Source organism: Xyrauchen texanus, chromosome 33 (assembly GCF_025860055.1).
Source record: "Xyrauchen texanus isolate HMW12.3.18 chromosome 33, RBS_HiC_50CHRs, whole genome shotgun sequence".
Taxonomy (NCBI): domain Eukaryota; kingdom Metazoa; phylum Chordata; class Actinopteri; order Cypriniformes; family Catostomidae; genus Xyrauchen; species Xyrauchen texanus.
This window is the reverse complement of record NC_068308.1, coordinates 30,718,190-30,736,517: the sequence shown is the minus strand read 5'-3', so window position 1 is coordinate 30,736,517 and position 18,328 is coordinate 30,718,190. Positions and strand designations below refer to the sequence as shown.

General features: G+C 44.4%; 1 protein-coding gene across 1 annotated transcript in view; it reads left to right on the top strand.

The window, feature by feature from the left end:
• bahcc1b (BAH domain and coiled-coil containing 1b) overlaps window positions 1-18,328 on the top strand; it is a 120,709-nt gene that overhangs the window by 65,138 nt on the left and 37,243 nt on the right. The window contains exons 8-11 of the mRNA XM_052102799.1: window positions 104-262; window positions 3,949-4,145; window positions 11,229-11,571; window positions 12,722-13,531. Coding sequence (XP_051958759.1) covers window positions 104-262; window positions 3,949-4,145; window positions 11,229-11,571; window positions 12,722-13,531 — 1,509 coding nt within the window. The remainder of the gene's footprint in view (window positions 1-103; window positions 263-3,948; window positions 4,146-11,228; window positions 11,572-12,721; window positions 13,532-18,328) is intronic.

Genomic DNA, 18,328 nt, shown 5'->3' with positions numbered 1-18,328 from the left:
CCTTCAAAACTCCAAGATGGCACTACTGTGAATTAGGTCTATTAGTATTGAAACTCAAGCCTAAGTCTTTGATCACTGAGCAGAATTTCCTGTCTCTGTTCAGGTCTCAGTCATGCAGCATTGCACCAGAACCTGACCCCAGGCTTCTCCACAACCATGCCCAGCCCCTTGCAACCAGTCCTGCCTCTGCCTCAGGATCCTTCCGCTGCCCTGGTGGTACTGCCTACCGAGCCAGCAGCCCACCCTGCCACCCATCACCTTGGTAAATTGCCCAAAATTTGTGTTTGTGGCATTTTGCGGTTGTCCCAGGAATTGTTGATGTAGTAACAATGTTATGGTTTGAAGGTATTTATATTTCAGCACTAATAAAGAATAAAAAAATAAATAAACATACATTTAAAAAAAAAATATTAAGTCCAAAATATTATACTGCAATAATCAATAGTTTTTGGGTTATTTTTGTGGCTAAGTTGTTTTGAAGATGACATTGTTTTGATTTTGTGCTTTTGTTTTATTTTTGTTTTTGAGTTTTTGTTTTGTTTCATTTGCTGAGCAAATTACTCAGTGATCTGAACTTTCATCAATGAATGTCAAAGGTTTGACATTGTTTTTGGTGTGAATAGCCTTAGGGCAAAAATGTATTTATTTTGTGTGGTTAAGTTGCAACAGATTTATGAAAGGGCTTTAACAGCCTGTTTGTTACATCAATTACCGCTAACAACTGCCACCCCCTGTAATCGGTGGTCAGTCTATCCAGTTGTTCTATTCCGGAACTGCACTGAATTCCTTCACCATCTGGGACTTCTGTCCCTCCCCCCTCAGCATGATTCGATCTCATCCCCTCTTTGCCCCTGTATTATTCTGTAATCATTATTGTGAAATGCTTCACTAAGCCAAGCAGGCATTTACAGCATATTGTAGTATGGACATAATGGGAACGATTTCACAAGCGGCCCTAATGCACACTCTGAATGCGCGAAGAGGAATTATTCAAACTGTTTAAACAAATTATCATTTCAAGTAGATAGCTTGCGTATTTGACTTTGAGTGTGTGTGGTGGGGTGGAGGGCGTATGCATAGATAAGCCTGTGGGAGCGAGAGAAATGGAGATCTAAAGTCACTGTGTGGGTGCAGGTTTCAGGGTCTGTTGGTTCAGATTAAATTTGTATGAATATGTTAGTGTTTGTATGGGAGCAGAATTGGTCCAGGTGTGTTCTAGAAATGTGTCACCATTGTAGCACTGTGTGGAACGTTAGGTGGTGTGTGCCACAAGAAAAGTAACAATTTAGAGATAAAAAATGGTGTATTTGGTTTTTGCTGTTTTGTTCTTTGTTAACTTTTTGTATTTGCAACCTATTTTGCTTCTGTATTGTGATGTAATTTATGAGTGATACAGGATATTCAATGAGAAAACTTTTTTTTTTTTAGATTTGATTTTGGCAATTTGAAATTGGATTGTGAAAAGTAGGTTTTCTATACCAGAAAGGAGCCACACCTGATTGCAAGTTTGCTTAAATGAACTAATTTACATATTCTAAACAGTTGTTTGGCTATTGTTTAACATTATCCAATAACCCTGGGCAGCTTAGATGACATAAGGGGGAAAAGTATATTTGTTTTTTAGGGGGAGCAAGTTATTACATTTTGACAAATAAACTGACTGATGAATTATGCACAGTAAGACCAAGAACATGAATTAAGAAAGTAAATATGGTCCATTTAGATTATATGTTGATTTTAAACCAAAAGAAAGACTAGGGTAAGTTAATGGGCTGTGTCATTCTATGGTGTAATGTTCAAGGCCTTCTGAGCATTGAACATGCATCTTTGCATAGTTTTAAAGTGTATCACTGTGCCATGCCATGCCGTGCTATATAGTGTTGTATTGCTATCACTGGTATTTTGCTTTGATTTGTCTTTCCACCATATTATACTGTGCCATGGCGTTTTGCGCATGGTTGCATGGCTTTTTGCTGTATTGTGCTGTGCTTTGCTGTCCTGTGCTGTGCTGTACGCCTCTGTTCCTCCTCCCCACACTGGCTGTGAAATTTAATTAGCTCTCTGCTCCTTAGCGTCACACTCCCCTTTCTGCAACAAAGAAGGGAAGCGCATCCACTGGATCCCTCCCTAGGGAAGCATAACCCTGTCCCAGTAATCTTTCCCAAACAAAGGTCCCTGTCATACATCAGGGAAGGAGGGGTGGAGAATGAGCAGCATGCAAAACCGAATGGCTGAAAGAAAAACATATTGTGTTTAAATTTCTGTGGGCTGAGGCTCAAGGCTGAGACTAAGTGCTTTGCACAGCTGCGCTTCATCCCTCTACACATTCTCTCTCCCCCGTTACCTAACTCCATCCTTCCTATTTGGTTCACAAATGTCTCTCTCCTTCAAAAGCAACTCCGATATCCTTGTTTAGTGACAAAATGGCACAACAGTGCATCTGCGAGGGTCGTAGTTTCATGAGTGACGTAGTTTTGCCATACTTTTGACTTGTGGCACAAGGTCTGGTTCACAATGTAGCTTATTCTGGTCAAGAACCACCCATTGGAAGAGACTGCCTGACTAACATGTAAAACGGCCAACCACAATTTGCTAAAGCACTGTTTAGGGGCACGTTTATTGGATAATATGAAATGGATTATACCACAATGATAGACAGGTGTGGATGAATGGTTGTATGGAAAACATGTTTTTGCCTTTTCAACAGGAGGGAAAAAAAAGGCAAATAATGGCTCTGAAACTCTCTGAATGTGTGTGGAGTTTTGTGTGATTTTTGTCAATCCAAAATTAATACTCAGCAAACTAAATGAAATATTCAGTTTTGTTTGTTCATATCTAGGTAACTTGCTAGTAAGTGCCTCAATGAGAACTCTTATATCTTTCAAAGATTAGATGCTACTAACCTGACAAACCTTGGCTAATCCAGTGATTAGTTCTTCCTCGTTATACCAACCTTGTAAACATGACTTTGTTTCCAGATGGACTGATAAAAAAACGTAAAAAATAAATAATCTCTTGCTCCAGAAAGTTGCATAAAGTCAGCCAATCAGAATGGAACTGACCATTTTAGCCAGCTCTTTCCATGTTTGTGTAGAATATGCATCAGACACTTATTGAATGCTCTGTGGGTAGTCTATGGGATCCTAGAAGTAAGGTAAAGCCAACCAATCAGATAGAAACTGCCTATTTTATCTAGAGCTTGCCATTATTGTGTGCAATATGCATCAGACAGCTAAGGCTAAAGCTATGGGTGACCTTAATGCATCCGAGTCTTCCCTCCTCAAGAATTTGTCTGTGGGTATAACAATTGTGCTCCTTTTTAAGGGCAACACCCATCACCTAACCCTTTTTACAGATGCATTATAACCCAACCCAAGCTCATGTGAATGAGTGAGCCATTTGGGAGTGGACCTTTCTTGCCTGTTCTCAGCATGCTGTCAGGCAGGGCTTGTCAGAAGAGCCACATTCATGTGACAGTTTGAGACAGCAGTGCTGAATCGTCTTGACTGCCACTGCAGTGTTTGGGAGCCAGAGATCAGGCAAGTGTGGCTGGTGAGCTCACTGGTGACCGTCGTTTTGCGTTAATCTGCCGAAGTACGGCTGGCCTAAAAGTGAGTGCAAGTGACAGACAATGCAAAGAGGATGTGGTTTGCATGCCACTGTTTGCCTGTGGGTTGAGTTAGCTACATTTGGCCTCTATGCAGAGATGAGGAAAGAGATGTGGAAATATGAGTATGTGAGTTTTTGTCTTGGGGATAGAGGATGACTTTATGGAAGAAAAAAAAGAAAAAATTGTGGAAGAAAAGAAGGACAGAAAAGAAGTGGAATCTTATAGCCGTAAATCAATAGGCCTTCAGAGCGATAAGTGCGACTTGCCTTAAGGCAAGTGAAAAACCTTTGTTCATTCCTTTCCCATTCCTTTCTCCTTCCCTCTCTCACTCTCTGTAGATGTAATGGAGCAGCAGGGATTGTGGCCCCCTGTTTACGGAGCCCGAGGGCCCGCCTCACACATGCAGCATCCCGCTGTCTATTCCCGCTCCCAGTTTCTACGGCAACAGGAACTATATGCACTGCAGCAGCATCAGCACCAGCAGCACCGTGCAGCGCAGGTGATGGAGCTAGTGCACAGACACAGTCACTCACAGGTAACATACACACACTCACACTACAACACCTAAATAAGTGCATGCATAAAAAGTTGCATATTCAGCATATGCACTCATACTCATCAGAGTTATTCTGGTTTGAAAATATCCAATTTCATGGAATGTTCATCAGGGAATTCCTTGGAAATGTCAGGACATTTACATAGAATGATTTCTAGGCCTGGAAAAGTAATTTAAATCAATATAATTTAAAAAAATAAATAAAATTAAAATGAGAATAAAAAATAGTCAATATACTGTACATTTTTCATCCCCACAAATTGTTCCATCTGCCTATGAAGACACAATTTAATTGGAAAATGCAACAAGTAAACTGTGATTGGTTGTTCCCTTTACAAAAGGCTTCACTACGATGTTGCGCTGCTAAGCGCTACGGGGAACAATCTTGCATTGTGAGCAGCTGTGAATTTGTGTGAAACACGTCAATGAACATTGACCTGAATTTATAGCCTCGGCTGGTGAAGATCATTAGATGCACCTGTGGCCAGGCTATAAAATAGAGGGGTCACCAGCGTGTCAACAGATATTTTTCATTCAGAGCATACTATGCTGTGTGTCTCACAACCTGCTAGAAAACTTTCTTCCCTCTTTGTTAGGAGTTAGAAATTGTTAGGCAGTGCGCAGAACTAACTTTCTTTCTCTCTCTGCTCTGAAAGAGTATATATATTTATATAAAAAAAGAAAAAAGAGAGAATGTCGGAGAAACAGAGCAAACGATGCGTGTTTCCTTGTCAACGTCTCATGACGGACAAGGACACGCATGAGTTTTGCTTTGTTTGTTTGGGGGAAGAGCACGCGGCTCTCGCGTTGGGGCAGGGCGGGTGCGCGCATTGTGACCTTCTTTCGGTCGGGATGCTTCGCGCTCGCCTCGCTTACTTCCGAGAGCCAGCACCTGCACTGCATTTGTGGGGCTCTCGTATGGATCTGGCTGAGGAGCGAGAGACGGGTGCGTCCCTTTCGCCCACTCTCTCCCAGATCCGGCTGGTCCTTCTCGTGTTCTTGAAGCGCGCTCCGCGCCTCTTCAGTTCAGGAGGGGGACCTCGATTCCCTTGGGTCTATAGATTTCGAGTTACCCACATCAGAGCACTCAAAACATGATGCAAAATCCTCTGAGGAGTTACTCGATGTGGTGACTCGTGCTGTGGCCAGACTTCAATTAGACTGGCCACGTGACCAAGAAACCCCCAAACGCTCCAAATTAGAGGATAGATTTCTGTCTGATGGCCAAGGGAAGGGAACACCTCATCAGTCCCTTCCCTTCTTTGATGACCTCCACGATGAGCTTGCTCGTTCGTGGAGGAACCCTTATACGTTCACATGCCCTCGACGTCGTTATATTTGACTATCGTGGGTGCTGAGGCGCGAGGGTATTCGAGGATGCCGCCGGTCGAAGAGACACTTGCGGGTTATCTCTCGCCGGGTTCGGCATTGTCCTTGAAAAAACCTGCTCTCCCCTCTAAGCCATGCAGGACTACCTCCATGCTAGTGGGGAGGGCTTATCAAGCGGCAGGTCAGGCTGGTGCTGCGCTGCACACCATGGTTGTGTTACAGGCGTACCAGGCTGACCTGCTAAAAGATCTGAGTGCGGGTGAAACTCTCGACGAAGAGGCCTTTTCAGAGCCGGTCTATGTCCGCTTTAGTCAGTACGGAGAGGCATTTATGGCTTAACCTGTCAGGCATCCGAGATAGGGACAGAGTTTTCTTAATCGATGCCCCGGTTTCGCCTTCTGGTCTCTTCGGAGACGCCATGAATACGGTTATCTCCAGATTCCAGGAGGCGAAAAGCCATGAGGAAGCCTTTGGGCAGTTTCTTCCTCGCCAGCACTCAGGGGCGGGGCCGCCGGCCACCCAGTCTCGCCCGCCTCTGCTAGGAGAGAGGCTCAAAAACAGAGCGTGGCGAGTCGTGCTCCCCTCAGTAGGGACTGGGGACAGGCTCGTCAGCCCTCAGCAGCCGCCCAAGAAGGACCTCAGGGCTGTGATCTCTAAAAGAAAGAAGCCCTGACGTTCTTGTACCCAACTTTGTGAGGGTAGTTCCCTTCGGACGGGCGCGTGTATCATCCACTCGGCCCTCCCGATACCCTCACGAAACCTCTTCACTCCCGCCGCCTTTGGTGTTTCGGGTGATAGAGGCTTCCAAAGAGTTGGGTGTACCGTTGCTTCCTGCCTTAGTCCAGGACATGGAACACTCAACACCCCCCTCAACAGGAATTGTTGAAATTAGTACCCATCTCAGAGAACCTGGCAGCGTGGAAACTTCTGCCAGGTATTTCTATGTGGGTTCTAAAGACAGTAGAAAGAGGCTACAGAATTTAATTCGCTCGCCGCCCTCCGCGTTTCAACGGCGTGGTTCCCACTACCGTAAGACCGGAGCATGCATGTCTACTGTGGAAAGAACTGCAAAATCTTGGCAAAAGGGGCCATAGAACATGTTCCCCTTCCAGAGAAAGAGTCAGGCTATTACAGCAGATACTTCCTGGTTCCCAAGAAGGGTGGGGGGTTGCGTCCGATTCTAGATCTTCGAGGCTTGAACCGCTCGGTCAGGGTGTTCAAGTTCAAGATGCTAACTGTCAAGTCGGTCGTGTCTCAGATCCAACATCTCGATTGGCTGGTCACGATCGATATTATGGACGCATATTTCCATATTGGAATTCTGCCACAGCACAGGAAGTTCCTGAGGTTCGCTTTCGGGGACGAAGCCTTCCAGTATCGGGTTCTTCCATTCGGCCTAGCCCTATCACCCCGCACATTCACGAAATGCATGGATGCAGCACTGGCTCCTTTGCGACACCAGGGCATCCGCATTCTGAATTATTTAGACGACTGGCTGATACTAGCACAATCTCAAGAACTGGCAGTTCAGCACAGGGATATCGTCTTGGCTCATCTAGGTTCTCTGGGTCTGAGACTCAACGTCCAGAAGAGCGTTCTTGCTCCAAACCAGGAAATTACCTATCTAGGGATTACATGGAACTCGTTCACGATGCGGGCACAGTTGTTTCCCGCTCGTGTCAGCTCCATCCAGAACTCCCTGAGCAATCTTAGGCTAGGTCAAAGTTGCACTGTTCATCAGTATCAACGAATACTAGGTCTCATGGCGTCTGCGTCCATGGTGATTCCTTTGGGCCTTCTCCATATGAGACCGTTTCAGCTGTGGCTAAAAGCCAGGGGAATTCATCCAAGGGCCAGTCCCCTAAGGCAAATAAGGGTTACGCGCCGAGTGCTTCGTTCCCTTTCTATGTGGCTCAGACCCCGGTTCCTTACCTTGGGTCCCACTCTCGGTGCGTCATGTCGTCGCAGGATGCTAACGACAGACGCCTCCCTGACGGGTTGGGGTGCGATCTTAAGTGGTCGTCCAGCCCAAGGGGAATGGGAGGGTCATCAGCTCGATTGGCACATCAACTGCCTCGAGCTGATGGCGGTATTTCTGGCCCTGAAATACTTCCTCCGGCATCTGAGAGGCTGCCATGTCCTTGTGCGGGTGGACAACACAGCAGCAGTCTCCTACATAAACCGTCAAGGAGGTCTACACTCTCGCCACCTGAATTTGCTGGCACGTCGGATTCTCCTTTGGGCCCATGGCAAGCTCCTTTCACTCAGGGCAATTTACATCCCTGGACGCTTAAATGTGGGAGCAGATTTGCTGTCCAGACAAAACATACCGAGGGGCGAATGGAAACTCCACCCCGAGGTAGTACAACAAATTTGGGAGAGATTTTACAGAGCAAAAGTGGACCTCTTTGCCTCTCAAGAGACTGCGCAATGTCCCCTCTACTTCTCTCTGAGTCACCCAGCCCCCCTGGGTCTGGACGCGTTGGCGCATACATGGCCCAGAATGTGTCTCTATGCTTTTCCCCCGGTTTCTCTGCTCCCGGGAGTCTTATCCAGAGTTCGCCAGCAAGGGTCTTGCCTCTTACTGATAGCGCCTCACTGGCCGAACAGGATTTGGTTCTCAGAAATTATATCTCTCCTCGACGGCTCGCCTTGGGCGATTCCGGACAGGAGGGACCTTCTGTCTCAGGCACAGGGGACAATATTTCATCCCCGGCCCGAATTGTGGAAACTTCATGTTTGGCCCCTGAAGGGTACCAACTGAGGAACACAGGGCTGTCGCCTGAAGTTATCGAGACCATTCTTAGTGCTAGGGCTCCCGCCACCAGAAGAATCTACACCAATAAATGGGGTGTCTTCGAAAGGTGGTGCAGTTTACATGGTGCAGATCCAGTTAACTGCCAAATTGTTTCAGTTCTGGACTTTCTGCAGGAAAAACTGTCAGCAGGCATATGCCCCGCTACTCTCAGGGTTTATGTGGCCGCCATTTCGGCTTGCCATGCCTTGATGGACGGGGCGCCTTTGGGGAGGCACCCTCTACTCGCTCGCTTCATTCGTGGAGCCAGGCGACTGAGGCCTCCTGTTAGGACCAGAACTCCCTCATGGGACTTAGCAATAGTCCAGGAGGGTCTGGCCAAAACCCCCTTTGAACCTCTAGAGTCAGCGTCTGATAGAATTCTGACTGTCAAGCTGGTTTTTCTTGTGGCGATTACCTCTCTTAAGAGAATCGGGGATCTACAGGATCTGTCTGTTTAGAGTTTGCCCCAGGTATGGCCAAAGCTATCCTGCATCCTCATCCTGACTACCTTCCTAAGGTGCCTTTTTCGACACTACACCCTGTCACTCTGGAAGCCTTCTGCTCCCCGCCGTTTTTAACGCCGGAGCAGGAAAGTCTTCATGGACTACCCAGTCCGTGCCCTTCAAACTTATGTCCACCGCACTAGCCAATGGCGTAAGTCTGGGCAATTGTTTGTCTGCTTTGGGGGCCGCAACAGGGGGGCAGCCGCTACCAAGCAGACTATGTCACATTGGGTGAGGGATGCTATTGCCCTGGCCTATGAGGCGCGCGGTCAAGCTTCGCCAGTAGGTGTCAGGGCTCACTCCACCAGAGGGGTCGCCGCCTCTAAAGCCTTGGCTAGAGGGGTCCCTCTGCAGCAGGTTTGTGATCCGGCAGGCTGGTCCTCTCCACACACATTCATCAGATTTTACAGTTTGGATGTTCATGCTACTCCGGACTCTTACGTCCTTGAGTCAACATCCCAAGCTCATGCCTGAACGGGTTTGTGACGCAGCAGGCTGGTCCTCTCCGTGCACATTCTTCAGTTTTTTATGGCAGGCTCGTGCCTGAACACATTCGTGATGCGGCAGGCTGGTCCTTTCCGCACACGTTCATCAATCTTCATGGGTTAGATGTTTCTGCTACTCCGGATTCTTACGTCCTTGAGTCGACATCCCAAACTCATGCCTTAACAAGTTTGTGACGCGGCAGGCTGGTCCTCTCCGCGCACATTCTTCAGTTTTTATGACAGGCTCATGCCTGAACAAGTTTGTGATGCAGCAGGCTGGTCCTCTCCGCACACATTCATCAGATTTTATAGTTTGGATGTTCATGCTACTCCGGGCTCCTATGCCCTTGAGTCGACATCTCAGCTCATGCCTGAACAAGTTTGTGATGCGACAGGCTGGTCCGCTCTGCTCACATTCATCAGTTTTTATGACAAGTTTGTGTTGCGATAGGGTTCTCTTCGCACACATTCATCGAACTTTATGGGTTAGATGCTTTGCTACTCCGGACTCTTATGTCCTTGAGTCGACATCTCAGCTCATGCCTGAACAAGTTTGTGATGCGGCAGGCTGGTCCTCTCCGCACACATTCATCAAAATTGAATGGTTTAGATGTTTATGCTACTCCGGGCTCTTATGCCCTTGAGTCGACATCTCAAGCTCATGTCTGAGACCTCTCGCGTTTTTGTGAGTACAATGCACAACCGTAGGGGTCCGGACAGCCCCAAGTGCGGCGGCGTGGATATTCCGTAGCGCTTAGCACCGCAACATCGTAGTGAAGCCTTTTGTAAAGGGAAGGTCTCGGGTTACATGTGTAACCCTTGTTCCCTGAAAAAGGCAGAACGAGATGTTGCGCTGCTTTGCCGCACTGGGACGTCCCAGGACTGCTCTTCAGAAAAAGGTATCTGTCGACACGCTGGTGACGCCTCTATTTTATAGCCTGGCCACAGGTGCATCTAATGATCTTCACCAGCCGAGGCTATAAATTCAGGTCAATGTTCATTGACGTGTTTCACACAAATTCACAGCTGCTCACAATGCAAGATTGTTCCCCGTAGCGCTTAGCAGCGCAACATCTCGTTCCGCCTTTTTCAGGGAACAAGGGTTACACATGTAACCCGAGACGTTTTTCATGTCAATCCACTTCTTATTGGGGGGTTCTTTTTGACAACATATGCTGTTAAAATAAAGTCAGGATTGGAAGATAATAATCAGACCACCTAATTGATTAAAATACAAAAAATAAAGTTATTTTATTGTGTTTTTATTTGTATTTTAATGCAAATGCATAGTTTCAGTAAAGTTTTTGTTCTTTTGCAAACTCATGTTTTTAATGTTATTTCAGTCTTAGTTTTATTTGTTTTAAAATATGAAACATAATAACCTTGATACCCATTCACTTAGATTCATTTCCTCATACTCCTCACAGGGTGATTTCCCAATGGCTATTTCTGTACTGAAGCCTAGTGTATTTCAACATGCCTACCCAGGACACCCTGGTTGTGAAAGGCCTGTTCCTCCTCTCAGAAATTCATAGCAGTTATACCAAAAAGAACACGCAACTTTGCTTTTTCAAAGCGCATTTTGATGTTGCAAGTTTAATAGAGTAGGGCTCTGTTCAGGAATGGGACAATTATTTGCCTGCTTTTGTACAAAGAAATGGAGCATAAAGCATGTGAATGGAGGATCATTAGCACCCTTTGTACTGCATCCCTGGTGCATGTCCTTATGCAAGAGTACTGAGAAATCTGAAATGGCTGAATCATATCCAGCTCCATGCTGTAGAAAAGCATCCTTTTTCAATATGAATGCATTTCAGTGGTGAGAAAACAAGGAATTATTTAGGCATATAGAGTGTTAGAGACCCCCCCATGACCCCCTGCACTGTAAAGTCTCTAAAGTTAATAACGTGGTTTGGATGTCTCTTTTGCATTTCCTGTGTTTCTACAGAGGAAACCTGAGGATTCCCCCATTGATTTGGTTGAGGGATCGTCTGAGCTCCGTACCCCCAAGCACACTAAGCCTTTCTCTGTTGGCCCCTCAACTAAAACACCCCCCTCCTCCTCATCCCCGGGAGGCTGTGCCTCTCGTCTTTCACCCTGCTGTCGCTCACCCGCCCCGCGGTCCCACCTCAAGGGTACGCCCTGTACACCCTGTGCTGAGCCCAGCCCGGCCGTGGCTGCCCCTCGCTCCCCGGCACTCAGCCCCCACCACCTGCCAAAACCCACAGAGTCCCAGGAGATGAGGGGAGAGCGGCAGCCGCCCCAGGACTACCCTCGGTCACTGGAGCCTGGTGAGTGAAAATACAGCATATGTCTCTGTATATGTTACTGTGTGCAATTTTTTTTTTGCACTGAAATTCTTACAAATATAAAAATTATTTTCCAAAATGTGGGGGAATGAAATTAAAAATGTCTAGAATAATGGTTGCAACATCAATTTATGTACAAATTATTTGAATCATCAAACACACAATAATTTGGGTCAAATGGTAAAAAGGCACATTGACTTTTGGGGAATAAAAAGAAAAAGAAAAAGGAAAAAAAAGAGAGATTTAAAAAATATCACCCAGCCTTTCTGTCTGCTATAGAGCATGGGTGTGAGAGAGACAGACAGGGGACAGTAGGGTGGTCAGTAAGACAGCAGACAGGGCCTCTCTTATCCTTCAGGGGTCCTTGAGTTTTGGCCAGCGGAGGGATATGCGTTCATCTGGTGGATGGATACCATCAATAATAGCAGTTCTGAGGTGACAGGGCTGCCTCTGCAATCACACCCAGACACCATGCTGTCATCAATATACCAGCTACACTGCAGATCTCATATAGACACACACACACAAACACACACACACGCGCGCACACACACATGCACACACACACACACACACACACTACGTCTTTCAGACAGCCAACATTCCCTGTGCAATCATTTTTACTCACACATCGAATACACACTCTCACTTAAAGACTAATTTATACACAAACATTCCTATGTGCAATCTTTCTCTCTCACTAACACGCACTGCACACTGCATCCATAACAACTTGAACATAATTCAATATTCATGGAAAATTCGCTCATGCCTGTGCCATAGTCTTTATGGCGCCGGCTCCATTATGTGTGTGAGTTATACTAGATAAACGTAGTGAATGGTACACACTGTCACTAATGCTTCTGTATACAGCATATATATCACCCCACTCTGCACTTGAGCGGCAGGGGGCCGTGCCCCTTAACTGACAAGGTCATATTGTGACGTGTATTACAAATGAATGGTAATGGCTTGCTGGTTCATACGTCGCCAGCATGCATTGAAGTGTGTTTTCAGAAGCAGTTAAATCTTTATGCTCGTAATATAGGGACTTCAAACAAGGCTGAACAATCCAAACCAACATCACTGTTTATGGAAACACTCAATCAATTTATTCCAATTTTCCCTTTAGATCTCCCTCCTGGCTATACTTACCCTGCCATTGCCATTGGTTACAAGGGTGGCCCCTCCCCCCAAGAGGTCCAATTGGCAGAGCATGCTGACTTGGAGGCAGAGCAAGCGGAACCTGCTGAACCTGCACCACAGACCCACCCTCTTTCTCCCAAAGGGGAGGAGCCTGATTGCCACACTGGAATGGGATCTCCTACTAGAACATCCCAGGAAATACAGGAAGATTATGTGGTGATAGAAGCAGAAGGAGAGATGGGTGAAGGCCAGACGGGGGTTACCTGTGGCCCTTCTCCTCTCTCGCAAACCTCCCTTTGCCCCATTACTAACTCTACAGTAGCAGACACCCATCCAGAGCCAGCGACTATGATCACTGACATCCAAACTAGTGGAATTGATATTCCAGCACCAGCTGAAGACCTCAAAGAGCAGAATGATGGTTTATTAGATCCAGTCCAGGGTTCTCTGTCCACCTTCCAGGATTCTCAATCTATGGAACCTACAGTAACTGACCCAGAGAGGACAGTAGAGGGCAATTGTGCCTCCCCCTGTAACTCGGTAGAGTCCACCCATGCATCACCACCTCTCTACCCCTGCCCTGTGTCCTCTGCCCTGGGAAATCAGTACCCAGGCAGCTGCATTTGGAGCTTGGAGCTGCTCATAGCAGCAGCGCTGTGTGCCACCCATGATGCCCTTATGGTGGCCCCTGTATCTGCTGACACGATGGCCCCTAATTATGGCATGGAATTACTAAGTGAACTGGCTGAGCTAGAGCAAACCCAACAGCAGAGGAACAACATGGTGGAGAACACAGGTGAGAAAAACTTAAGGCAAAAGAGGTGCATGGTTTTGCTTTGGTACAGACATATACTATACACCAGTGGTTCTCAACCACGAAGCTAGGGCACACTAGGGGGCCTCAGCAAACTTTTAAGGGGCCGCAATAGGAATCAGAATTATTTAAAATGTTTCATTCAAATAATACAATTGAATTAAAATGCTAAAAACCACTCATTTTTAGCAATGTGTTGCTGCTAGCCTTAGCACATTAGCCAACCAAAGTCCAACACTTATATTTAAAAAATCTTACATATTCACCAAATGTGGGTGATGGTAAAGCATTCAACTCACATTTGTAAGATGCTGTCTTCAAAGAAATGTAACTTGTTGCCACATTAACCAGTAATTACAACTTTTTTGTCAGGTCCCCATTGCAGCTTGCTAACCGTAAGCTAAGCTTGCATTTTCAGTGTGAACACACTACTTACACAACTTACTTAGACAACGAAATGGTTTAGAATACTGCAGAAGTATGCGATTTGGGAGGCAATACTTATGTTTTGTCAATGTTTCATCTGATATTGGTCAAAATGAATTGAAATTGCTAAAGCAGGCTACTGTTGCTATGATTACCTAATAGGTGAACAATTTCTGTCTATGAGCATCCGATACACATCTTAACTAACCTGTATACCAACTTGTTACTGAAACATTTGAAAATACTTTAAAAAGTATATAGCATTTTTACGTACAAACTTATTTTATATACACCCCTCACACACACACACACACACACACACACACACTTCAAACTTTAAATTCCCCCCAAAATTTTAATTTTCTCATAATTTTCTCACCCTCATGCCATTCCAGATGTGTATGAATTTCAGCTCTGTAGGTCCATACAATTCACGTGAATGGTGACCAGACTTATAAAGCTCCAAAAATCACATAAAGGCCACATAGAAGTGATCCACATGACTCCAGTGGCTTAGTATATCTTCTGAAGTGATATAATAAGTGTTGGTGAAATCCTTTTTGACCATACATCTCCACTTTCACTTCCATTTTCAAAATGTGGAAAGAATGTGAAAGAAAAGTAGAGATTTATTGTCAAATAATAAATAGTGATCTGTTTCTCATCCACACTTATCATATCACTTCTGTAGATATGGATTTAACCACTGGAGTAATATGGATTACTTTTATGTTGCTTTTATGTGTTTAATGGAGCTTCAAATGTCTGGTCACCATTCACTTGCATTCTATTAGTCTACATAGTGGAGATATACTTAAAAAATATTTTTCGTGTTCTGCAGAAGAAAGAAACTCATACACATCTGGGATGGCTTGAGATTGAGTAAATGATGAGATAATTGTAATTTTTGGGTGAACTATCCCTTTCATTGGGGGTGTTAGACCCCCTAAAAACCTTATAATGGTCTCCTCCAATCTTAAACATACATCCTTTCTAACATACAGTATGCCAACATTACATCGACTCCTCTGGTTTTTAAAAGCCTCTCCATCTTGTAGCATTTCCATCAGCAATAGGTTTCCAGAAGGCAGGTAAAAAGACAGCAAACAGCTGTTCTGTTCTTTCTTATCGCAATAGAAAGCACATCCAATCACAAACATGATTTAATTTCTCATCAGTGATTTGAACGAGCACTGTGATACAGGCAGCAGGGGAAGACTACGACAGTGGCTTTCATTTTGTTTTTCCTCTAATCACAAAAAGAGGTGCAAACAATTAGGATTTCAGCCTAGTTAGATCTCTAGGCTTTGTGTGAAGGAAAGATAACAAAGGCCCCCCCCATGCATCCATCCTGACAATGTGTGCAAACACACACACACAAATACACAATCAACTCTGCTGAATGTCCAGCTTTCAAACAGATACATACATAAACGCACACATATATTTTCCTTGGACCTGCTGTATGCATACACACACTCATTCACTCAGCTGTGCACTTACTCACACTTAGCGAGTCTTCTTGCCGTCTTTTCCTGCCTAAAGATCAAATGCTCCCCATCCTTTTGGGGTTCAGCACTTCCTGTGGGAGAGACTAAGATGGAGCGGGGAGAAGGGGGATGTGTTTTTAGAGGGCTTCAGCCTGTCTTAAAAGGCAGCTCTAATGATCGCTAGCTCCCCTGGGTCTGCCGGATTGGACTGTGTCCACTCAGTCATCCTGAGGGACGGCTCCGCTGCCCCTGCTCCTCAACCTGTTTGATCACTTTTATAAGCCTCATTTTAGATTGAAAAAAGCTGCCTGCTTTCCCACAGCCCTCCGAGTCCCTCAGTGGAAAGTTGATGGGGACATTCTAAAACGATTAGCTTGCAAAACACTTAACATGGCTTGATGTACTACAACAATGACCAAATAGTAATACATTTCTCTTGCACGCCAGTTGTTATAAACACTTTTCACTGCCTAAACAACAATATTTTTACCTTACATTTTATCTCGCACATAGAAACCGGTTACAAGGAAAAGCTAAACATTGCTTAAAGAGTTAGTTTACCAAGATATTAAAACTCACCTTCATGTTGTTCCAAACCTGTATGACTTTCTTTCCTGAAACACAAAAGGAGTTGTTATACAGAATGTTAGTCTCACCATTACTATGCACACTCATTGTATGAAAAAAATGCAATGCAAGTGAATGGTGACTGAACTTTTGTGTTTCACGGAAGAAAGAAAAGTCATAACAGTTAACTTACTGAGACCAACATTTTTGCACCATTGCACCTTAATGGTCCAAAAATCTAAATGCAAATGGCTAAGTTTGATGTTTTAAACTTTTTGCCATAGAAAACCATTGACCTTGGAAGACAAAATAAATTTTGCACCATATTGATGATAAAGACTGTACTGGACATACTGAGCTCAATGCAGTGCACAAAAGTTTGCATTAATCTATTTCCTTGAAACAGCCTTACACTTAAAGGGATAGTTCACATAAGATAAAAGTCTGCTATTATTTACTGACTTTCTCTCGTCCATGGAACACAAAATGAGATGTTAGACAGAATTTTAGGGGCTGACAGCCTTAGTCACCATTCACTTTTAGTGTATGAAAAGAATTGCAGTGAAAGTGAATGGTGACTAAGACAATCATACTGTCTAACATCTCTTTTTGTATTCCACTGAAGAAAGTTATCCATTTAATGTAAAATATTGCCTTTCTACATGGATCATCAGTTGCTTTTGGTTGTAGATAATGTTCATTACAAGTAATGTTTAAAAAATATTTTATTCTTCTTGGCCATTGTTTTAGTACATTAAGCCTTGTCAGACAATTTCCACATTAAGCATTGTAGAATTTCCCTTGATGAAATGGTAAAAGCAGCTGATCTTTTTTTCTCTCAGGACTATGCCGTTGTTGTCAGCTAATTAGGCCCCATTGTTGTGAGTCCTGTTTTAAAGCCTTGTTACTTTTCCAGGGACCGTTTAGTGTCTCTCTGCCAAAGGATGTTGTTATTTACACCAGCATCTTCTAGCAGTTGAGAAATCCCAAACGCTCACACCATACAGAAAAAAAAAACGATCTGCATTTAGCGCCTTGCATCGTTATGGCTGTTTGTGTGTGTGCTTGTGTTCTTTGACTGCAGTTTCCACCCATGTTAAAATAGGGATGTAATCTGTTGGGGAATTCTTGTCCAAGCAAGCTGCACTAAAGGGACTAATAAGAGAATAAGATGAAGCCCGATACAGCAGGGAAGAAGCCATCAATAAACACATCCGCCGTTGAATTATTAAAGAACTGGAGGTGAGGTGGCCCGTGCTGGCTGTCAGGACCCAGTCTCTCGCCGGCTAAGGATTTCATTTGCGATTGGGTTTACTCTGCAGTGATTTACAGATTTGATTTCAAGGATCCTTATCTATTGTAGAGGTCTCAGGCGCTCAGCTAACATTCCTTGTGCTGTTATGGGCATTGGGAAGTGCAGACAAATAACGAGTGATAATATTATATAGATTTTGAGAGGTGCTTTGAAGTATTGTTAGTAGTTGTTATCGATTGGTCAGTGATACCAAGGCATACTGCTTTTATGGTCTTTTTTACTGGCTTTGTAGGCAAAATGTTCTCAGCTATCACCCGGAGAGTGTTACTGTCTTCAACCTTTCCTACTCTTCTTCCTCCTCTCCTTTCCTCTCTCATTTTTCTTTCTTTTTTGGGCCTCGGCTATTCCATCCTTCTCATACTTCTTCTTTTGTCCGCTATCACTCTATCCCCTGTTCTAAAGCTCTTGTCCCCCCCGGTCTTGTTACGGCAGACGATGGGCATTCATTTCAGATAGACCAACACAGGGCTAAAAGTGGCACAATGATTTCAGCCAACTGGGAAACCTAAGAACCTCCAAGACCACTGTAGTCCAGTCTTTCTTTCTTTCTTTCTTTCTTTCTTTCTTTATTTATTTTTGTTTACTTTTTCATTCTTGCTCTCTCTGCTTCAGCAGAGAATTTTCATTCAAGCTGCTATCTGGTAAGAAAGTGACATATCACGCATAAAAATCACATATGAGATCTCTTTAATATCTGGTAGAAAAAACGTAAGAGGCTTTCTGGAAGTCTTCTGCTTCTCAGATATTTCTCCTGAAAAAGATCCTAGTAATCTCACGTGTTTCTTCTAGAGTTACAGAAGAAATTTCGGCAATGTCTCAATTTGCTTGAAATACTTAATATCTTATGTCGTTCTGCTTCTCAAGTCATTTATTTGTTGTTTTAAGGATGCTTAGATATTATTGCTGGAAATTAAGAAAAATCATGCATATTTTCTAATATTTATTAGGAGAAACACCTAAGACAAAGTTAATACTTAAATG